Genomic DNA, 24,716 nt, shown 5'->3' on the forward strand with positions numbered 1-24,716 from the left:
GCACATCTCTGTGGTGAAAAGAGCCTGAGCCATATTGTCATTAATGTGTGGCAATATGTGGTAGTGATAACACCACAGTCTTTGTCTTTGGCACCAGAAAAAGGTGAAAATGGACCATTCCCCTTGCTAATGAGCAGAATTTTCACACGTTTCCTGCGGACAAAAACGTCTCCCAGAGAAAACATAACAATACATATATTATTTTATTTGCATGTTACATGGTGATTAACACAACATGTGTTCCAAGCTGTCTCCAGAAAGAAAAGGTTACTTTGCTTCGACATTTCATGTCACATTCAAATACAGAACACTGAATTCAAACAACTTTATTTTGTTAACATTTCTCATATACCTTTATTACATGTCATATTTTATTTTTTAGAAACTGACTTCAATTACCTTATACCATAATAAAGTAAAATAGAAAAAAAGGGACATTGCTGTGTCCTAATCCATGATTGAATCTTAATTCCCCGCGACAAAGGGAAGGAAGTACAAACATGATAGTTACATTTGCCTTTTAAACTTTTAAATGTAGAGTTGTATAAACACAATCTTATGGATTTGCTGACTTTACAACATTCTACAGTAGAAACATAATGCTGTATATACACACAGAGGAAGAGAAAAAAAACAATCTAAACTTAATATAGAGGGTTACAAGTGTAACCATAGCTCAATGGAAAGTAGATAGTTAGCTGCTGGGCCAACTCATCATTTATCTCATGCCTCACATGTATGCCACTTTTCCAGCAGGTTAATCATATAAACAGATGAGTACACACGCACACATACACAAGCCAGTTCGGCGATGTTTTGAGGCAATGCTGAGTAGTAAACTACATAGCTGTATCTACAGTCTTGAGTAGATATCTAGGTCTGTCTGCAGGGGGTTGGTGCTGTGTCATTATAGGCTGGCTGTTGGTTTCTATGAGCAATGGAATAACACCAGATCTCCTTTTTTCTCGCTGCTTTATGGATAAGACAGAGCTCCATGGCTTTTACGTCAGTGGTCCTATAAGTCAAGTGCTTATTAGCTGGTTTTAACCCGCACGGAAGCACTTAGACTTCCACATCGGTGAGCTTAGTCTCCTTGGAAAACACACCTGAATGGCAGAAATTTTAGACAATGACCTGTATGCAGGCTCATGAAATTAAATGCAGAACGCAATTTGGGGATATCTGACCCAGCTTTTTTGGTCTGTCAGGGTCTCCCCGCTGAAATAAAACAAAGAGACAATACATTTATTTTGTCTCTTCTGTAAAGCTCACTGGTAGCACAGACCATGTTTATGGAAACTGATCATGAAAAACTATTTCACCATAGCTACCAGATCATTCGGCTCTAATTAAGGTAAGAAGATAACTGCTGATAAACTACAATAGCGTCCTCAAGTATGGTTAAGTTAGAGCCTAAAAATCAATCTGCAGACTGCAGTATAAAAACACCAGGACTCATTCGCACAGTTGTAAAATAAAACCAAATAAGATAAAATAATAAAAAAAGCACGCAACACAATAAAAGTGTAAAAACAAGCAGCTTCTTTCGTATTCTAAGAGATCTGATCGCAAGACATTGTTTTCGTTGTGTCTCATGGAGCTAATGGAAATATGAATTCATAAATGCTTCAGTTTTGATTAAAAACGCGGTGGGTTTTCAGTCTCTGTACGTCTCAGCTTAGACTGGAGCATTACCAACACTACACACACAGCCATGGCCTCAGAAGCATTTACAATGAGAGAACACACTGGGAACGAGTCTTTTAATGCGTGACAAGGATGACATTAATTACACGTGTGTTTTTACAGTACTATCTCGGCTTGGTTGTTTGAAAGAGCGGAGACCTGAACGCACACATCCAATCAAAGAGCTGAGCTGGGCACTGGAGTCCAAACGCTATTAGTCACCACCAGTGTCAGTGCTGTCTCTTTAACAGCTACGGCCTACGAGCTGCTCCCTTTGAAAGATTTTCTTCAAAATATCAACACGTAACATATTTATTTAACCATTTTGTTCATAAAGAAACTAACTCACTGTTCAGTCTAAGCATTGGCAAAAGAGTGATTAGAAATCTTGCTGTAGGACACGGTGAGGTAACAGCACTATTATTCTCATTATTTCTCATTTGTTTGATTTTTTTTCCCCATAAGGCCTTCAGCACAGTGGCCTTGGTGACACTGAGGGGAACTGCATTCAGTATTCATTTGGTTTCTTCTGTCATATTAAATCTCAGGTATGCGTAAGAGCATTATGAAGCTCATAATACTCCCTCTGTTTAACATCATTTAAGCTAGCACTCATCTCGTTTCAAGGACAGGTACAATAATTACTGCACAGAATTATAAAAAACAAAAAACAACATAAAAAACATTGTTGTATAATGGGTATCTGCCAGGTCCAAAGGTCTGCATTTCATTAATCCTCAACAAATCACAACCATATTCAGAATCATGTAAAATGAGCTTTTTTCATATATAAGGACAGTGGATTCATGAGGTGCACACAAAATAATACCCCCAATATCTATATATTATGATTTTTTTCTGTATCATTTTCGTATGAAAACACGTGTTTTTGATTAAGAGAAAAACAAAAAAGTAAGTCATTCATTGGTGTCATACATTTTTATCCAAATTCCAGCAGTAGGGATAAAATGATCCTAAAACTCATCGACTGAATGCAAACACTGCTCGGTGCAGCCTCTGAGACAAACTGCACATCATGGTTTTCTTATCATAGAGTAATACAAAATTTTACTATGTACAATACGCATCATTATAACCTACTGTGTGTTTCTCTTCCCTGTTCTCTTTTTTGTTGTTGTTTGTAAGTGAGAGTCTAGAAAGAAAAAGAAAAACAGGTTGTTTTTTGGAATAATGGGGAAGGGTCGCAAGATATCACAGAGCTCCAGACAGACTCATTTCTTCAGGTTTGTTTCTGTTCCCATATTTCTGGGCTCCGCTTGCAATGACACTGATTGCAGAGGTATCTGCCTAACACTTTCAGCACAGTAGCATCAAATTACAGCTCTAATCTCATCGCAAAATCAGCCGTAGCAGTTTCCCTTTGAGTTTCACATGTGTTAGTTTGAAATTTACGTGTATATTTGGCAGATGCTTTACGTGTTTCTCATTAATGCACTGGTTATAAACACTCGGTTAAATCTACGCTTTAAGTTAACATAATACATCTAAGGGAGTAAGAAGAAATACACCTCATGTCTTCAGTAGTCCTAGAGACAAATGATTGTTTTCTTGGTGTCCCTGTGAGCCAGGCCACCTTCATTTTTATTCCCATGTAGACAACAAAAAAACAAACAACCCCCCCACAACCCCCCTCCCAAAGCCCGACCCAGACCCAGAAGACAAGATAAAGCAGAAACAAAAGAAGTGCATACCAATCAAAAAGAACAATGCAATTCTTTAAAAAGCACTGTTTGCTTGTTTTGTCCTTCATTTTACTCTTTTTTTTTTGTTGTTGTTCCTAAAACATTTTACTCATAACTCATCGTTTTTTTTTCACACCTGTAAGCAGTGCTCGACAGCACGTAAGGTTTCTGTATCATGATGCAAACAGTCTGGGGAAGAGGGCGGCAAAGTTGGTAATAAGGTAGCAGTAAGGATGCCGGTGAGTTGGAGAGAAGAAGAAGAAGAAGAGCGAATGGGGCGGAAGGCCAAGGTGCGAGGCCGGGGGGAGAGAAGGGGAAGGATAGAGGGCAGGGGTATTAACACTTCAAGAAAAGGCAGGCGAAGGAGGCTAGCAGGAGCCACAGTGATTGAGATACACAGGCAGAGCCGTTGATATCTCTGCCTGTCCCGGGTCCTGTGTGGAGAAGCAAAGAGAGAAAGGCAGCAGGGTTAATAAGAGCTCACTCAGACTTCTAGAGCAACCACAATATTGGTTTGAACAAGAAAAAGAACAATACAGTTTTATTTCCTTTTAATCCTGCACAAAAAAGGGTCATTGCATCGCTGTTCTGTTGCTAGCAGACATTCTACACAGTAAACTGGAAAATAAACATGTGTTTGTAGCCTTTTGCAGGAGTTTTTGGTGACATCTAGTGGCCATGTTGTGCCATTGACGCTGTGTTATTCAGTGATCATTCAACGCTTTAAACACAGAGGAGGCATAAACCGGTGAGCCTGCTGATCAAGCTTAATATGACAGAAATAAATAAATAAATGCAGTCTTGTTGCAGAATACAGGAAACTGCAAGCTGCTGGTTTAACAACTGCCTGTAATACTTGTTGCCATGTTTGTAGCTCATCAAGCTAAGTTAAGTCAGCAGTAGCCAGGCTATCAGGTTAGGTATATGATCAGTGAAAATCATGTGATTTGAATGCTAAACAAACACAACTAAAGTAAATTTTACCTGCTAGTTGCATATAATAATTGCAGAACTTGTTTGGGCCCTCCATATGTTGCATTTCTACCAAGTTCATGATATGGAAAGTAAAAATTCCTTCACATTTCCCACAAACTGGCTTTTTATGACTTTTGATCTCTGCAGCTTTCTTCCACCACTCTTCTGCACAAGATTTATGGAGCGAATAAACCGACATTTAGACAGTATTTTGAGTGTAAAAGAAACACTTATCACCTTTTCCTGTGTGTCAGTCCAGTAAAATAAATGTTAGATGTCACTAAACTCAACAGAAACACAGACCTAACTTATCCAAAGGAAATACTGTCATGGACTAATGTTGATCTGTATCCAGGCGTTCTGTGGGACTTTTGTTACTGTTTTATTATATATTACTACTTTGTTTCTTTCTTTGGAGTATCACGAAAAAGGAGGTTTTATTGCCACCAAAAATAAATTGATCATCTCTTTTCGCTTTCAAACATGTTTCCCTTTTGTTCAAATCCCAGTCTGCAGTGTCAGTGCAGATGTCTTCCTTTGGGAGCTAGTCTCCATTTGGCTTTGCCTCCCTGCCACGATTTCATCTTTTTACAGCTTTTAAGTGCTGGCAGAGACAACGAGACACATTTGTCACAGTGAGTGGAGCCACTGCTGGCCACGGGAAATGTGGGTTTGTTGCTCTGGTATTGTTTACGGCGCTCGTGGCATATTATACATGCACCCATAATTTTGAAGTGTGTTGTTTTTGAGTGCAGTTTGACATAAAATTCAAATGTTGGGTACACGACGGCCCTCTGAGCTCAAAGCAGCACTGTGCCAGCCAGGCTTTGGGGTGTGAAAGCTCAAAGAAAGCAATTCAAACAGCATTAAGTTTGTGCTCAGTGAAACAACTGTGTGGGATCTCTGACAGCTGCCAATGTGAAAAATATGATATTAACAGCGAACCATAAAAGTAACGGTGGAATCATCACCCAGCTCTGCGGCCCTGCGCAGCTTCACGATTCTTCAGGCTGAACCATTTACGAGCGCTGTTTATTCCTCGATCTTCTCAGCAACCCCCACATGTTCTCATTACCAACAAAACAACTCTGATAACCCCGCTGTATGCCATTTGATGCCCAGCTGCCGACCGTGTTTGAGCAGCTAAAGAGCCTTATATTCAGAAAAACCATGAAATCAATAGTCTGTAAAATAAATCAAAGTGGATTTAACCACTGCTCCAAATAAAAGAACTCCAAATTGACACCAGCGCTGCTCTTGTGGATCTGGATGTCTGAGAAGTTTAGGTGCCAGAGACGTGTGTGTGATTGTGTATGTCAGCTTGTTAACATGCTTTTTTATACCCTCAAGTGGCCAAAAATCAGTGATGGAACTAGAACGCTTCATGAATATTGCAAACATTTACATGCTTATGAATGCAGCTCAGTTATTAAAGACATCCGCACTGTGATCTAATTTTAGTTTTGATGCTTGTGAATTGAGACAAGCTTTGGTTACATCTAGCCCGACCCCCCTTCTTCCCTTTTAAATCTTCACCACCGAGCTGAGGGTGCCTTTGTGTGTCTGTCCCATTCTTGGGTGCTGAAGGAGGATTAGGACAATCTGGGGGGACATGCTACTGTTCTGGGAGAGTCTTCTCTCTCTGTGTCTGTGTTCGTTGGTCTTTCCTTTATGTGTGTTAGCATTCTTGAGTTTTGCCTCTTGGTTTTTCTGTAGTCTGACCTCACTCCATGTCCTAATGAACCATATGCTTCACTTAAAATACGTTGGTTCACCTTTGGAAAGGAATATTTTGCTTTTCCTGAGGTTTTTCCCCATTAATAGTTCTTTTGTGGTGGTTTTTTTTGCATGTTTAAATAACGTTTCTAAGGGCAGAGACTGCATCACAGAGCACAGAAACAGACTTGGCTTCTCTTTGACTTTAGTCTGAAACTTAAAACTTTTCACCGACTGCCAAAAGCTCATTTCATTCTTCCGCTCGAGCCATCTTTCCTAAATTTCTCTAAGTGTTCAGCAAAATCGCTCTCACGCAGAGTTGAGAACACAGTCGGCCAAATGACTAGAAATGAACACACAGTGAGCTCTTTACTTCTCGCAGTCGTTCAGCAGCGAAGCTTAAAGCAGAGCACACAAACTGCAGCGAACTGCTGCTCTTCTGGTTTTCAATAGTTCAGCAGGAAATTAGGTTAATAAAATTAACACTTAACCTCCATATTCATTATCCTTTAGGTGATTTTTTGTGACAGAGGACAGGAAAAAAGAGGTGCAGTAAAGGAACACCCAGGCATCTGCAACAGCATTATAGCGTATGGGCTGCCTGCTACGCCCAGTGAGCAAAACCAGCACCCCAGGTGACGTCTTGGTCATACATGGTGTAGTGATGATACTATAGTCTTATTGTTATATATGAACACACATGGACTGCATAGAAACGGGTGGAGGATACGTGCTCAGCCTGAGTATACAGCAGCTTAACTAAGGGACCAGCCCCATAAATGTTACAGAGAAGAAAAAGTTTGAGCTTAATCTTTAAAGCGGAGAAGGTGTCTGCCTTCCCAAATAATCTGGACACTGGTTCCACAGAGAGATACTGATAGCTGAAGGCTCTGCCTCCCATTCTACTTTAAAAAAACTGGCAAATTCAAGTAAGCCTGCAGTTTGAGAGCGAAGAGCTCTACTGGGACAATGTGATACAATGAGGCCTTTAAGATATGATGGAGCCTGGTCTTTCAGGACTTTGTACGTGAGGACTTTGAATTTAATTCCTTGATTCAACGGAGAGTCAATAAAGAGAAGCCAATATCGGAGAAATATGACCTCACTTCTGTGTTTTCAAGGCTTTTCAGGGAGCTTTTAGGACAAATGGTTAACAGAGAATTCGAGTAGTCCACCCTGGAAATAACAAATGCATGGACTAGTTTTTCAGCATCACTCTGAGACAGGATGGTTCTAATTTTGACATGATCAAATCAATTTATTTATATAGCACTTTTCACAGGATAAAAACCACAAAGTGCTTCACAGTAATATAAAACAGAAATACATAAAATACATTAATAATAAAACACACAGCACAAATCGAATTAAAAGCCAATCTAAATAAATGAGTCTTAAGTTGGCAAAGATGGCAAAGATGAACTCAGTCGGCCCTAAAAATGTGTGTTAGCGGACATTTCCTGATCATGACATTAGTAATGGACACCAGGGTGGTACTAGCAGACATCTAAGTATCTGGTTAGACATGTTGCTGAGATTTTTATGGCCAAATACAGCAACTCTAGCTTTGTCTGACTTCACAAGCATAAAATCATAGGTCACCCAGGTCTTTATGTCTGTAAGACATGCCTCTAATGTCACATTTAAATAGCACATGGAAGTAGTGAGGGTGGTGAGCAGGTCTACCAATCAGAAAGTTGGTGATTTTATTCCCATCTACTCCAGCTTGTTTTGAAGTATCCTTAGGGCAAAATACTGAATCCAGAGTTGCCCTGAGGGTGTGTGGGGGTTAGACAAGTGCTTAGCTATAGAAAAAAGTGCTCGCATGAATATATGTGTGATTGGCTGAATGAAGCTTGTAGTATAAATCACTTTGATCGCTCAGTTAGAGTAGAAAAGTACCCTATAGGTACTAGTCTATTCACCATTTTATTGTGTATATACTCACTATAGAGGAAAAGGCTGGCATTCTGGACGCCCAGTCGGTTTGAGGCCACGCAGGTATAGTTCCCATAATCCTCTTCAGTGATGTTGGCAATCGTGAGACTAGTGGTAGTTCCAGAAGTTTGGATGGTGATGCTCTGGGTATTAGCCAGCCTGGAGAGGAGACGTAGAACAGACAGTTTTAAGAAACTTCAAAGTAACAAAGATTAAAATTAGGTCTTGAAACCAGAAACCTTGAAACAACATTCAAAATGTCTTTACAAAGTGATACATTATATATGTCCATATGTTTTATAATCATGTCTGCCTGCAATGTTTTGCTAATGGACTGTTACTGTACTGGAGTAAAGGTCTTCAGATAGCCAAGCCCATTAATTACATTCCAAAACAAGTTGTACCTTCTAGCCGGCCGTTACTTTGCATCAGCGGGGGTCACGCTGCTGAACTCTCTGAGCGTAGGCGTTGTGGCTGCTCAGAAGAGCGAGATAAGCCTTTCTCATTTTGGAACAAATCTTTTTCATTAACAGTTTGATAGGACGCTGCATTTTACCAGCAGGTGAATGCAGCGTCCTATCGAGCAAAGAGAACAACATGCAGTTCGCACGGGGCGAGGGGAAACGCCTGTGAAGATTTAGCTTTGGATGAATACCTGCAGAACTTGCAAACGAGTGGAAAAAATAATGCGTTACTTTCTTTCTCTAAATCAACAATTCAAGTGTCACTGTTCACATTATTTTAATTTTCTTTCTTTAACACCAACCAAAAGAATACTTTCAGTTGTTTTCGTCCAGATGAAATACCAACACGCTGCTAGCGACCGTCACACTTCTGACTGTCGCTGATGTCAACCTTGAACCCCACTCACAGCAAATGAATCAATACAGCTTTTGCTGACTCAGACTGTATACCTTGCTGATGAACTGCTCCTTATATCATCACGACTAAATAAAACTAATTTAACGCCACGCCGTCCATAATGGATTCGTCTTGTTCTGGGCTGATTGAGCGCTTTCATATCATGAATGAGGTGAGGCTCATTCAAGGCGCCTCAACTTAATCCTACTTAAGTCGGGGTAATGTGGTAATCGGAATTTGAGCAGAGGAGCGAGAAGTTTGTGCTGACACATACGAGGCTGATAGGAAGTATTAACATAAAAAGGAAACGGCACATCATGGCACAGCATAATTTGGTTTGCCGGGGTGCTGCGGTGGCGGTAGGGAGTGTTGAGGTCCTTCCAACAGGGACACCTTGGGAGTGCTGGGAACAGTGTGTGTGTGCGTTTGAAAGTAAGAGAAGACGGGGCAAGTGCACCGGCACAGTCTCCCCCTCCCTCTCTGATGATAAGGCCAGCAGCAGAAGATATATTCTCCAGTGTGTCTTCATGAGAAGTGACTGCACTATTAAAAAGGCCTGCCTGCCTACGGAGCATGCTGAGCGATCTAGATAATGCACAGCACTACAGGGAGCTGAAAACAAACACCTATGTTTGTTTTTTTTACAGTAGATTGCAGCTCATGATTTGTGATGCTCTGGCAAGAGTCTGAATGGACGCAGACAGAAAAGATAGAAGTCTCTTTTGTTTTCACAGTTTGCTACAAAGGCTGTTAGTTCACTTAACCAGCTGCAGAAAACTACGATGTTATAATACAATTTTTTTTAAATGGATCTGTGTCCTCCCAGAGTTCACCTTCTCCATATTTGCATTTATGGAGCTCAACATTTTAACTTTTAACGCGTTGGCACACGCAGCTTCACGACTTCCATCACTTCTGATTTCAAGTTCATCCTCAAATATGCCTGTGTGTCTGCCAGGTTCTTCATCTGGCATAATACACTGGAATATATTATCTGAAATTTGGCAGGAGTTGTGGATGTCAACCTTTCCCCCCCCCGCCCCTTTATTTTTGGAGGGACGCTTTTATGTTTGATGATTTTCAGGCAGAGGGCAGCAGAGCTCTACTGGATATCTTCCAACCATTGTTTCCTAATGCAAGGAAGCTACAATAAAACCCTGAACTGAAATGATTTGACCCCGTTTATTTGGCAGAGGGCATGTGGTGCGCTGCAGTCTCGGGCCGGGACAGATGAAAGACCAAAGCAAATCATCGGATGACAGATTAGATTCCGCAGCCTGTGGGAGCATCTAAAGTAGGTCATCAGCGCCAAGGAGAGTGACAGGTCTGTCATGATTCAGGGCCAGTGATAAATGAAATCAAGAGGAGAGTCCTGCTGAGACTTGTAACCCAGAGATGATTGAAAATGCTCTGGTCGTTGTGACAGCCACGCGTCAGCTGACAAAACAACAAACATATCCGTCTGTCACACTAGCTGACAACTCAGTTTGGATTTTCTCATGTCAGGAGCACGGATGGAGCGAATCACTGTTCAAAGAGCAGGAGAAGCATCCTACTTTAGATGCTTTTGGAGATAGGAAGATGCTGATTCTAAGTTTTGTAGTGTGCTGATTTACAACTTGATTCAAATTCCATCATGTGCTGGAAGCAGTGGGAGAATGCAAAAAGTGCAGGAAGGGTCATGACATCCAGGTAGCATTATCACTGCTCTAAACTCATGATGTATCTGTCTCTGCTGAGGCTAATTGGGTCTTCAAGCACTGTGAAGATTCTCAGACACCAGCAAAGTCAGAGGCGTTGTGAAGTAACGCTCATTTCTGTTTCATAGCATGAATTTCAATTCATCACCTGAAGAGATTTCAGCGAGACTGACAGAAGATGGATGTTTGCAGTTTTAGTGGAGTTAAGCTTCTCTGCTCAGAGTTCAGCACCTCGTTGTGTGTTCACCAGCTCGTGCCAAACAGTTTGTTCAAACTCTGGATTGTTTGTTTCCTCAGTTTGCTCGGTGCAGGTGAGAGCAAAGCTTTTGGAACCGAAAATTGGTGCCTCAGTCCCGTTCCAGACGAGCTGCTGTGTTTTTTTTTTTTGGAGGGGATAAAACAAACCCGGGAGAGGAAGTGATTACAAAAACTGCTGAAGTCCTTCTAAGCTGACTTTGACGAGGAGGCAAAGTTTCTTTGCAATGTGTGGGGCCGCCACTCTGTAATGCCACTGAAAGAGTTGTTTTACAACACCTTTTACTGCAGATCAGTGAGTCCCAATAAAAAAGAAAGAAACAGTATAAAAATATTAAAGGAGTTAAGTTATCAAATACAATGAGATTTAACCAGAATAATCCTAGATCTGAGAGGTTTCGCTAATTAGAATAGCGACCCTGTTTGTTTACCTAAATACCATGTACAGGAAGGATTAAACAAGGCTTAACACAACAAAAGACCAAAGCCAATGAGAAAACTTCAGTGGAACTTAAATATACTTCTAAAAAATGTAGAAATGAGAAGAAAAGAGTTCTTTTCTTTCAATTATAACACACTTCCCTGCCCAACTTAGCTGTCTGATTTTGAGCTTATCTGATCAAAGGAGTATAGGAGAGTTGTTAATTTGTCAGTTGTTATTAGTGATATCACCAATAAAGATTTCATCAAGTTGAGATGAAAGGGAATGAATGATGACCATTAGAGATTTTTATAGCTTTCCAATCAAAAAGGGCACAGTGTTTATCAGCATAAACCTGAGCTGCAGTTGTTAGCACACCAGCTAAATAGCAAAGAAGTGTTCCTTCTAAAGATCAGGCACACTGCTCATCAGCTACAACAGCTTCCTTTGTTTTAAACAGTGAAGAACTTGAGAACATTAGCAAAGGTATGGTTTCATTAGCCAAAAAAGTTTTATTATCAAAGCCTTTTCTGATGTTGCTAAAATTTAATGTATAACATTTGAATATGTTTAAAAATATGAATACTAAGAGCAATATCCGGAACTGTTTTATTATTAATATTAGAGCTAATGTTTATCCTTAATTCAATGTAGCACAGACTTGAAGAACCTTGTTTATCTTTTACAGATATTTAGCTGTCGAGGCCGGGGCACTCGACTAGAACATTTGTCTTTTAATAGACCGTGCTTTTGCCCAATATTACATGTTTTAGGCCTCTTCTCATTTCAGTGTAATTCATACAGAAACATTATGTATCACACTAAAATAGCAGAAGATGCTTTCAACCAACATAGCAAGCAAACACTTGCTGGATTAGCTAGCTAGCTACAGGTTTGCAAAAAGCAGCTGTCATTGCACTAGGACATGATCCTTTTGGTTAGATCTCTAACCAATGTTAAACCTAAACTCATTGGTAATGTTTAGTGAGGTAAGATGTTGGGTCTGCGCTTGCAGGTCCCGCTGGTTCAGAGACTTATCACCCGTGAACAAAGCAAGACAAACAGCGATCCATTTTAACTTGCAAGGGAAGCCGATCGGATCAGGGTCTTGGAGCTAGGAGCCCCTCACCTGATCCCAGACAACTCCGACTCCCAGTCTTCCCTGCAACCTTTTATTCTGTGACACACAAGCACTCATTGTTCATCTTTTTCACTGTCAGTTGGAGCCACAGATTTTATATAAGCAGATTAAAGAAGAAGAAGAAGAAGAATAAACCCCTGCTGACAATTAGGAAGTACACACTTTTCCAAAACGGGTGGTATGATAATCTTTTACTTGAAGTCTGCGGACATAAAAAGTAGGCAACTGGAAATGAGGATCTACCCTAAATCTTACACCTTTAACCACATATATGCCATATGAGAATCTAAGACTGGGCAACAGCCCATTACATAAAATTGAATTTAAATGCAGATATTATCTGATAATCTGTGTGTGTACGAGGTTAAACTAATTAAGGAGGAAACAAGCGCAGGAGCAAGACCTCCTGTAAAGAATCAGGTAAATAAGACACAACCAGGCAGTAAAATTAAAAAGCCAAGCAAAGATAAATGATATTATTATTGTGCATTAACATCACCATCGTCCAAGGAGAAAGAGCAATAACATTTTCCACTGGCGTAGAGGAAGAAGGGTGCCTTGAATAGGCGCACGGCCAAAATCCTCTGCGGGACAAAACAACTGAGATGGATGAGAGTTGGAAACAACAGATAATGCAAAAATATTTCAGCTACCATTAATCTTTCTTTTCAAGCACTGTCATGATAGGACTATTGCTTTAGAGAGTATATCTGTGATAACACTCTTCCAATATTTTTCCTACAGTCTTCGGTGAACTTTTACTGCTGCACTTTGGGCGTGAGTGAAATTGCGCAGCATGTATTTTTCGTCTTTATTTATTTTTTCTTATCATTAGCTTGTTCCCGTCGAGCCCTCTGCGTTCCCACACTGACTCAGCCGTTGAGTCTGCAGCTGAGGAGGAAATTTCTCAGGTTATTAAATGACAAGTGTTGAAACTGAGGCACTGGCTTGTCATTCCCTTTGAATGTCATTACATTTCCTTCCTCTTCAAGTGTTTTTCAGGCACACGCATGACACTTAAAAGAGATAGCTTTCCAATAAACATCTGTGTCTGGTCACACAATTGGCAATTTCACAGGAGACAGTACAGTGCAGGGATCCAGATTTCCATTTCAGTGGAATTACTTTCAGTAAAAAAAGAAAAGGAAAAGAGTTTCTGAGATTTTCAGCAGCTACACCATATAAAGTAGCAGCAAGGCCGATCTGGTGTCGTTTTTCTCTTCTCAAAAGAATGTCACAGAAACCACTGCTGCGATGTTCAATTAACAACAGAATAGCAGCAGAGTGAACGATAAAGTGGGTGATTACTCACCAATGAACTACACGGACGATGTTATCAAAGCCAGACAAGGGTGTGACAATGGGGACCACTGTAAGAGCACATTTGACAAAGGAATCAAAGCAATCCATTATAACCACTGGGTCATAATACAGAGCATGCCTAGCACTGAAAATATGAAAAAAAACACTTAGAGGCTGAGAAGGGATCAACTCAGGACAAACCATGCAGAACGATACTGATGGAAGCCGTTTTTAATGCACAACAACAAGCAGGACCTTGCTGTTGCCCTGTTATTTAAAGACAGCTCATACAGTGAGTTAATTCATTACTCACGCCTTAATTCTTATAAAACCTATTTAGCCTCTATGATTACTTTAGGTGCAAAGCCAACAACCTAAATCAAGTTTTCTGACTGCCTTGGGCCAAGAGAGGTCAAGTCCATTCAGAGTCATTTCCGCACGCTTTCATCAGTTGCCTGTGACCAGCAGCACTTTAGCTGTAACTAATTAATAATGATCAGAAATAAAAAGGTTCCAGGACAGGATTGTAATTCACGTTGAGTATGAGCGTTTCAAACATCGTGAAGGCTTTTTTCCAGGACTGTGCAGTTTCCAGTCATTTTAAATGAGAGAAGGTTTTCCGTCTTGAAACACTACAGGAGTTCATTACCATCAGTCAGTGAGTTGCCATGGTTGTTTGTGGTAAGGGAGGCTGATGGCTTGCCCTCTATGTAATGGGTTGTTGGTACACAGCTTGATTGTATGCGCCTGATGTTGTTGTTTCAACTGTATTAATATTTTAGTTCACTCTTAGCCCTTGATTGGCCTTTGTGGAGGCAAAGAAAACACACAGGCTGAGATTACAACCTGAACTTGAGCCACTATGTGAACTCTATTTATCTGCAACTTTAGACTGCCAGCATTTTTCACTGAAATTTGATCTTGACAGCTGAATGTTGTGTTATCTCTCCTTCAAGTCATTGTTTATGCAGTTCTAGTAGTGTGTAGTGTGGTTTGCAGTGTAAAAAACCCCCCAAAAAAACAAGCGGGTAATGCTTTTACCTTTTATCGTCTCTGTACCATTCGAACTCTGGTGTGGGGACTGCGGTTACTTCACACCGCAGTGTCCCGTTGCGGCCCACGGGAGTCTCGGAGCTCTGGGTTTTCTTTATTGTTGGAGGATCTGCAGAGTCACGCAATGCTGACATAAGTCACACGTTAATGTGTGGGGATAGGTATCTTTGAAATAGTCAGACTAATATAGTGACAAGCATGTCTGAACAGCATTACTAATATACAGTTGTGGTCAGAAGTTTACATACACTCATCATGGGTATAAATGTCGGGGTAATTTGAGTCGTTTAATGACTTCTTTCAACTGTTCTTTTCCAGAGTGGAATGTTTATACAGCACATGTCCTTAATGATTGTAATGACTTAAAGCTCCAACCTCATCTCCACTGAAAATTTGTGGACTGGGCTTAAAAGTAGAGTCTGTGCCAGGAAACCAACTAATTTAAATGAACTCTACCGATTCTGTCAAGAGAAATAACAACCAGAATGCCAGAACCTTGGTAGCATCTGGTTGAGGTGCAATTTGCTTAGGAACATTAAACCAGATATTAGTGGAGGTAAATTCAAAGTAAATCCAAAGTACATTCAAACTTGTGCTCCCAGTTTTTGTAATTAAAAAGTCAAGTCATGAAAAAGAACAGTTCAAAGACATCGTTAAATCCCCAAATGACCTTGACGGTCAAGTCCACAATGACTGTACATAAACTTCTGAGCAGAACTGTGAGTGCGGTGCAAAGGAAATTTGAATTTAATCACAAACACTTGTGAGTTGACTTGATGCATGCTCAATCATCCAGGTAAGTAAAAAGGTTGAATCTGTTCATCTGGACGTTTGCAGCGTTTCCCCAACCTTATAAACAATTTCCCTGCCGGTGACTGATGCCCTCAGGGGTCGGTGCATTGGTGGTTCTTGGTGTCCGGGGCTGGGCGCTCAGGTATGTACCGGCTCACTCCCGGTGGCTACTTGGCGGGGCCTGGCGCCTGTTGCTCGGTCAGGCCTCCTCCGGGGTGCGGGGGGCCCTTGGGCCTCTGGCCTCTGGGCCTGCGGCTCGGTTCACTCTGGCACAGCTGGCTGCCGGCAGAGCTGGCCCCCTCTAGCTTCTGCTCGGTGGCTACTGGGTGACGCCTCGTCTGGGGATCCTCAGCCCTTCCCATGAAGGTGGCACGGATGCCCCTCCGGTGGTCCTCCTTGGGCTCTCGCACTCTGGGGCCTCTGGATGTCTGGGGCCTGGATCTCCTCCATGCCTGCTTCATGCCCTGGGGGACGGGGCTATGGCTCTCTACATCCTCTTGCAGACCATTACATGTGGAAACCATTTGAATACAAGCGCGCTGACCCACACAGGTGTGCACATGGGTGTTCACTGCTCGTAGACTTAAATTACACCTTTCTTGGCTGCTACTTCAAAGCACATTGTGCGCTGTCTGTCCTGCGTGCTGCACAACAACATTGAATATTTAGTATTTACTGTTGTTTACACTTAGCTAGATTAATGCGATGGTGTTGTGTTTAGTATGTTTCTTTGTTTTTTTTTTGCTTGTTTTCTATTCTTTCTCTCTCAACAGGTGATCCAGGAGATTTTATTTTATTTTATTTTTTTCCCTTTCTCACTGTCCCTCTTCCCTTCTGTTTTTCTTTTCCTTCCTCTTTCTTTCTCCCTTTCCTATCCCTCACTCATGTCTGTCCCGTCTGTAACATCTGAAAATAAAATAAAATAAATAATAAAAACAAAGGTCGATCAAATGGACCAATACGGCAATGCCACGATGATCCATTTGGCAAAATAAATCCATTGGGTATCCTTGTTGGTCTTGACAACAATTCTGACGGCTAAAGAACCAAATGGGACAGGCAAAAAATAAAAAAATAAAAAAATAAAAAATTTCTGATCAATGGTCATGATAATTTGCATAATAATCAGTGATGAAGGTACTGATCTTATAGCCCGTTGTTCATTTAGTGCTCTAGGTTCAGTTATTGTGCAAATGTACTGTTTATAAGGTTGGGGAAACCTGCAGTCAGCTGAGACTGAAGAAGTCACTTGAATGAGTGACAAAACATTTCTCCCACTGAAAACGCTCCAAACGTCCAGGTGAACAGAATCAACTTGTGAGTTGAGTGTTTGCCACATTTTGTAGATTCAGTGTAAGATTTTGCTCCAGTTTTAGCTCTCACAGCTCAAAAAACGATGTCAAACAGATTATCCAGGTCTCGATTAATCAGTGAACTTAATCGACTGAGTTCACATTTATCAGGTATATTAGCATGCATCATCCACACATAATCATTTTCCACCCCAATGGCCAAAAATGTGTCCCAAGTGGATTAATGCCCATTTTCCAGTCAGGATAGGAAATGGTTTAATAAAATAATCTTTATCATTTAATTCAGGCACTCAGTGTTGGCTAAAGTGCGGTTTGGGCAAACAGCCATCCATGATTTATTCAGATCAAAGAGAATTCTGTAACTTCTCTTCGGGGGAGGTGTTGGTTTGTGATGGCTCATGAGCTCTTCATCAATCCTGAACAGCCGACGAGTGCATTAACACTTGTCAGGATATAAACCGTGGAAAGGACGTGATTACGTGGTCTTGTTTAGAAGTTTGAAGTATCCTTTAAATGATGATGTGTTACGTGAGAATTACCATGGCAATGACTTCTGCAATCAATGTTACTGAGCTTCTCTTTCTACCTGGACTCATCTTGAGAAGATTGAAGGGTGCTCCAAAACTTTCAACATACGTCCTTCACTCCATGTCATACTGTTACACTCTATATGCTTCTACCCATATGCCTATCCTCCAATCTTGACTTTTATAGGCTTTTATCCACCGAGTGTATCATCATATTAAATGCTTGACATTAAATGTGTCAAGGATATTGATCAGTGTTCAGTTTGGAATAAAACACACACTGCGCTCTGCGTTTACTTACAGTTGACAATCACATTGACGTATTTGACATCGGGAGTGGCGACGTCGTTGCTGGCCTTACATTCATAGCGGCCTGCTTGGGTTCGCATGATGCCTATAATGTCCAGGTACTCTTCTCCGTCCAACGGCTCGGCTGCAGTGAGACAGAAAGACAAAAGAGGTGGAGGCATGAGTGAAGGAGGTACCAGGGAGAGGAACAAAGAGAGCAGGCAGAGCGGGAGGGTACACGAATTAAAGTGACAGAGAAACTGACTAAATGATGGATTTCTGCTGTATGATCAGTGGTAAAACAATGACTAATGAAGTGCCGTTCAATTTTAAAAGGAACAGCTCAACATATTGTGGAAATTGATACTGCTGTTATTTTCGAAGCCAAAAGCCTAGCTTAGCAAAAAAGATGAAAACAGCAGAAAACAGCAGAAAACAGCAAGTCTTAAGCTCAATAATTAACATGCCCTATTTTATTTGCGTTAAACCCGAGGTGTTCTCATCCGAGTGCATCAAATACGGCTGTTCTGTCAGATGCACAAGGTTTTCCTTGGCATTGGTGATGCATAAGCTGCGTAGATGTGGGGTTTGTGTCCCATTTGGAAGCTCACTGTTCACTTATTCATTGCTTTTTACTTTTGCTTTGACTCCTTGGGAATGTTTCGGCAAAAAATAATAATAAAATAAGATTGTGAGGTTTCAGGCAAGAAAAAGTACATGGTCAAATTTTGGAAAAGACACTATGCACGGACATGGTCAAGCTAGTGTGCAGGTTCATGTAGGGTTCAAGCAAGGGATTCCAACATTTGCTCAACAACAGTTGTTGCTGTAAAAATTGCCATATTGAGTATTCAAACAAATTTGTATATCATGTGAGTGGAGAATGTGTTGCCACTTCCAACAATCATGAACCTACGTGTGCTCTACAAGAGAGCCTCTGTCCTGTGCTGTGGAAAAAACAGAGCAAGCACAAGCAAGCGAAACAAGCTGAGATCTGTACTGAAGACTTCTGAGGCCTGGATTGTTTAGCACAAGATGATTGCCGGCTAAGGAAGCAATATAAGGCAATCAAACAAAATTATTAAAAATTTTCCAAAGTCTTTTTTAACAGAGCATGGGATTTTCACCATAGCATTTCTAAACATCCTACTTTTCCTTAAAAGGCAAACTAAAAAATATATTTTTACACAATAAAAGAATTATTTCAGAAAAAACCCAAATTACCAGAATCTATATTATTAGCCCTCTTAAACAACTGACCCTTTTAGTGAGCCAGAGCACAAACCACTGCCATGATGTGCTTAAACTTTATAATGCTCAAAGCTCAAGTTAAAAATGAGTGTTATTTTCCAATTTACACCTAGTATCAAAACTTCAGCAACAATTTGAGCTGTTAGTTAGAAAGTATCAAATTTGTCAAAGACAAAAGAAATCAGTTTAGACTTCAGAAAAAGAACCGCTGATGTTCATAAAGCAGGAGATGGATCCACAGAGTTGTCACAGAGTTTCCAAGTGTCAACTGAGGTGAGAAGTATCATGGAGAAATTCAAAGAAAGCCACGCAGAAGTAGGAAGCCAAAAATTTCAAAGACTGGAAGTGGGAATCTCATCAAAGTGGAAGGAAGCATGAAGGAAGAAATATGTGAACATGTCAAGCAATCAGCAGCAAAACTGAGTCTGGGTGGTCACTTTGTCTTCCAACATGACTATGTCTACCAAAATATACGTCGCTGCCAGTGAAGAACTAAGTTTAGCTAACAATGGGACTCGCCTCCACAACATGCTCCTTACAAAATGGCAGTATTTGTCTCCCTGGGTACGAGAAGGGCCTCTTGAAAGTTGTGTTGCTGCTTTTTCTTTGATGAGCTCAGTGTGGGAAGTCTGCTTTCAGCCAAGAAACAGCCAGCTCAGATAGCCAAAAAGCTGCATGGAGCCACATGGCATTACACTTCAGTCACTTTACTGAATGTGTGACGCTCCTGTGTACAGTTTATTTAAGCCTTTTTTAATATACGCTCAGACCATATGATTTTTTCCCCCATAATTTACATAACAACTAACAAAACAGAATTCACCAGTGTTTTCATGATATACAATTTAATAAGATTACTGCCATTATTTTGCCGCCCACTCCACCACGCTTTGCATGGCCACGTTTAGAATGAAAGGCAAAATGGCCAATCTGACTCAGATATTAAATATACTAGAAGCTTTGGGGCTCAAATATTATGCAATGTATGTATTTCTTTCCAACTTTGTCTTATTTCACATTTCAAGGTGATATGACATATATCTTCAAAGGTGACAGTCTGCTTATGTGAAGTGTTGTCCTCGTTCATAGCTGCACTAATTAGCCACACTTGGGAAACGGAGAGCACTTTGAGGTAGTCTCTGCCCTTAGGCATTACTGATGTAGCACTAGGCTGTGAACACACACACACACCCACTGCAACTCGAGAAAGAGAGACAAAGCCTTCTCATTTCCACAGGCACACCTTTGTGACCTTTCAGTCACAAAGGTGTGCCTGTGGGATTTTTGGATTTGCAGGAATTGTCATGTACGGCGTCCCAATTGGACCAGTAAACAGGTATTTGTAGCCACACATCACACATGCACTGCACTCACAGCACACTGACACCATAAATTTGTTTGAGGCTCACTCAAGAAAAAGGCCTAAATAAATAAGGGACAATTTTAAATTATAGGATGCGTTCATGCTCATATTCCACAACAGAAGCAAACATTTAAATTCACAGTCGGCTCATGCTCAAAAATTCCAACTGACTTAGATGGACTGTACAGGTGAAAGTGCAGCTAATATTCAACAACTTGTTACGCTGACTTGAATTAGTTGCTTTGTCTGAAAGCTTCAATTAAGGTAGGAATGGGCATCTGCAAATGTCGGACAAAGTGTGTGAACAGAGTGCACAGAGACTACCAGTGAGATATCTGACTAATTGTTTAACGAGCAATCCGGCTAATTACCCATGTAAAGAACACAGTGGCTCGGCATCTCATTAGCAAAGATCTGCTATGTCTTATTAGAGATCTATGGGTGGGGTCAGGAGGTAACAATGGCACATTCTTTGATGTGCTACCATGCTAACTGTGTTTCATCTTCAGTCATAGAGGTGGTGCTATCATTGTGTGTAATATCACAATTAATTCATGTGTTGCATGTGTGGCATCGGAACTAACTGGACTGATATGTGATAATTTGGGTCTAAACAAAAAACAAACAAAAATGACAAGCTTTACTTCAGTATCCATTCTACACATCTACACCTCGTGGTAAATGAAGTTTTAGGAAATTGCAGTAACTTCTTGAAAAAGCAGATGAACCAAAAGTTCAGATCTTGGTGAATTTCTTCTTCTTCAAAAAAGATGCAATTATCTGCATTGGAGAGGGACTCTCCGAGGACCAAGAGAAATATAATATCTACTACAACATCGACTGATACTTCACTTAATCTAAAAATAAATGTGGGATGATGGAATCGTGGTGGTGGAAATAAATTGCAGAGGGGAGATCTCAAGGGTGAGTGAGAAAATGCGCTGTTTGTAACAACAGTAAATGTCAGCGGTCTCAGCTGTGGGCGAGACCACGCTAAAGTTTGCAGCGAGGGGGCTTCAGGCTCTGTAAAACCCAGAACCGCTCACCCTGAGAAACCCTGAGAAAGTGTCAGGGACTCTGACACGGGAGGTTAGTCAAACAATAGGAGTTTTGCTTTTGACATCTCTGCGATAAATCTCAGAGAAAAACCCCAGGTAATGACTACTGCATAGAAATTAGTCGCATTATTTTATGCCTTCAGATATCTATAACCCAGTATGCAGTTTCAATATTTGAAACTGAGAGAAAGCTAAATGATTAAATCAGCTGCTTAATGGAGATGGAGGTCAGCTGAGATTCAGTATTATCTGACGTTGATTGAAAGATCAGTGGGATCGTGATCAAAGTCTAAGCCACATCATATTCAGCCCTCCCTGGACGAACTGTCAGAGCAATGTTATTGGAGAGGTATGATTGAAAATCTGTTGCCATGGAAATTGTCTTGAAGCTCACTATCTTCTTCAGCACTTTGGTTTTCAGTGCTGGGTGGGTGGCTGGGTGGGTGGGGGGACCAGGTGAATGCAAAAGATCAAAGAAAAGAGACAGAAAGTGAAGAGAGGAGCAAATTTGAACAAGATGAGAGGAAGTAGCTAGACTAGTTAAAATGTAGAAATGAACTGTCACCAGTCTAACCTGGAGTGTATAAAGAGCAACTCAATCACTTTCATTAATGGAACGAGACGTATTGTGTAAAGAAACAATTAATTACATTTCACACATCTTTGTCTGCGCCCACAGGAGAATACATCCTACACACTGAGCGAGCGCGTCACATGTTATCTATTTAATGAAGCGTAATGAAGATAGATTGGCTAATCTTGTCTAAGGGGAATTGATTTGAGTGTGTGTACAATCTCAGCGCATGTGTACATACACGTGCCCACGCTGCGTGCAGAGGCGTAATGTCTCTATGGTGAGTATGAAGCCTGCACGCATGAATTCAGGGGTGAACAGAGATTTCCTTGAAGGTTTTTCAGGGAGCACCGAGAGCGGGGACTGACTCAAAAGTGTGCACATTAGAAAAGCCCCATGAAACCTGGCGTTACACTATATTATATCATCACATTTCTATGCTAATCTGGATAGTAGAGAGTGAGTGGGTGTCAGATAGGAAAGGAATACATTAAGTAAGGCAAGGTCATGCCGTGAATGTATTTTGAATACTTGCTTTACCTAAATGAAGCATTTTCTCCTGCAGTATACACAAGGATGACACTGATGTTATGGTTTACTTTGTGTGCTAGCACGCTCACATTTCTAAAAATTACCATTAAAGACTGAACACAGCTGAGGCTAACGGGAATTTGGTCATAAACCAGACAGGGGATCTAAAATGTAATCGTTCGCTGTGCATCACAAATGTCTATCATCAACCTGATCTTTCCACTGTTTACTGTTATATTGAAACATTTAGCATCAGAGCTAAGCTATGCATGGCTAGAAAGATCACTTGTACTGTATATTCACATATATCTGTCATGGTCCGGGTGTGTGCCAGTGTGTCTCCCTCCGAGCCGGCATCTCCACCCCTGGGAGGAGCCTCAGTGTTTTGCTGATCGCTCACACCTGTGGGTAATTTAGCCGGGGACTCATAAGGCCAGCGCACTCAACCTCTCTTCGCCAGATTCTCAGCTAACACCAGTCAGTGCAGGCCACCACCATGATTCCGCATGCACTTTGTGAATCACCTCGTCTCATTGTGTGTTTGTCTCATTGTGCGTCTTTTTCATAGCCACACCAAGCTGCCAAACACTAATCTCTGCCGAAGAGCTCCAACCCGGATACTGGACCACCTGACAGTCCCACAGGCTGTTCACCCGAACCACCTACCTGCCTCTCTGCCTCCACGCCAGGAGTTTTGGACCACACACCCGGACCACTCACCCCTCCACGTCATCTCCGACCACCCGCGGCAAGTACGCAGTACGAAGAAGGATTTTGAACAAACAGCGTATCCATATGTCTCCTTATCCATACCTGAACGTCTGTACTCTGTTTACAGTGACCCTGACCCTTTTCCTGGACCTAGTGTGACTCGCTCTCCAGCCCAATCCCCGGAACTGCTGTTCCCACTGACCAGGACCAGACTGTTACTTAGCCCAGGCGGCTTAAGACCCCTGTTGATTCAGTTGTGGCACTTCGTACTTGTTAAACTCACTTTCCTGTTTATGAATATTTTCTGAGTAATTAAACATCGTCTCTAAAACTACTTACGTGCTGTTCAGCGTCCTGCATTTGAGTCCTGTCACCTTTTGAAGCGGCCTCGGCCGTGACAATATCACCCTTTTTGATGTGCAGAAGTTATTGTTATACTAATTCTTCTGCCTGTAATTGCTGAAAGTACTTATATCAACATTTGATAAATGCTGTATTATCTGACTAACCCAAGACAGGAGTTATAGCTAGCTATAGCTAATAATGCCATTAGCTTCACTGACAGCCAGTAAAAGTTACTTCACAGCCGAGAATGTTTCCAACCTATAGCAATATACTTGCTTCTTGATAACTCCCGAGATAAAAACTAAAACAGGAAAATTCTGAACTAGTTTTAGATTTTGAAAGCAAACATAGACAATTTACTAATTTATCATAAAAAACAAGCTAATAATTTGTGTATATCTACTTCCACAAATAAGAATAACAAGACAGACTAAATGTTTGCCTTCTGGTTTCACCATATCACAGAAGTACCAATTATTAGCTTTAACAGAGCTACAATGACAGTTGGCAATAATTGTCATTAAATCTACGGTAAATTAGGATTTACCAACTAACTGTAAGCTTTCAGCTGCTACGCTGCAAATGGCAATTATGTAAATGTAAGTGAGGCCTTCAGATTTCATGAAACATTTTGATATTGATGTTCTGCTTGAAAAAATACTTTAATATCTCATAGCTGTTGGCTATTTTGCACAATTTAGATAAGTAAACATTTGAGCCTCTTTTGAAATATAGCATGCGTGTTGATATATTTAAATAAATAACGTTTTGTTGACCTTTTCATAACATGGAAAGTTATTGCATTCCTGTATTTCTTCAGTTTCCAGTTTCCAGACAGCAATTATTATATAGAGCCTCCTTATATAGAGGAGTAACTGGTAAAAACTTTCTTGTTTAAACCTCTTGGATGAAATGTGAGTTATCAACATGCCAAGGTCTATTGCTCACTACAACCTTCAGACAAAAAATGGACACTAATGACTGTTAACCCCTTAGCAGTCCTACAAATTTACAATTAGTCCCCTAAACCATCCAATGTACCGTGGGCGGTACGTCCGACTGCTAACAGGTTAAACCATAATAGAGAAAAAAAATACATTTTTACATGTACAAGATAAAGTACATGAAGCCTGAAGCTTTCTAATTACTGAAACATTAATTAAATGCAAACAATGTCCTGTTTCCAACTGTCAAAGGGCAGGCGGCAGGATA

At 40.9% G+C, this 24,716-nt stretch overlaps 1 protein-coding gene across 1 annotated transcript in view; it reads right to left on the reverse strand.

Annotated features, from left to right (window-relative positions):
• Window positions 1-184: 184 nt before the first annotated feature.
• Window positions 185-24,716, reverse strand: part of lsamp (limbic system associated membrane protein) — a 219,360-nt gene continuing 194,828 nt past the window's right edge. Inside the window, exons 5-8 of the mRNA XM_005746727.1 lie at window positions 17,685-17,816; window positions 14,740-14,860; window positions 8,029-8,177; window positions 185-3,823 (exon numbers count right to left, since the gene is read on the reverse strand). Coding sequence (XP_005746784.1) covers window positions 3,726-3,823; window positions 8,029-8,177; window positions 14,740-14,860; window positions 17,685-17,816 — 500 coding nt within the window. The 3' untranslated portion in view covers window positions 185-3,725. The remainder of the gene's footprint in view (window positions 3,824-8,028; window positions 8,178-14,739; window positions 14,861-17,684; window positions 17,817-24,716) is intronic.

Source organism: Pundamilia nyererei, unplaced genomic scaffold (genome assembly GCF_000239375.1).
Source record: "Pundamilia nyererei isolate P.nyererei 1_Seehausen unplaced genomic scaffold, PunNye1.0 scaffold00182, whole genome shotgun sequence".
Classification (NCBI taxonomy): domain Eukaryota; kingdom Metazoa; phylum Chordata; class Actinopteri; order Cichliformes; family Cichlidae; genus Pundamilia; species Pundamilia nyererei.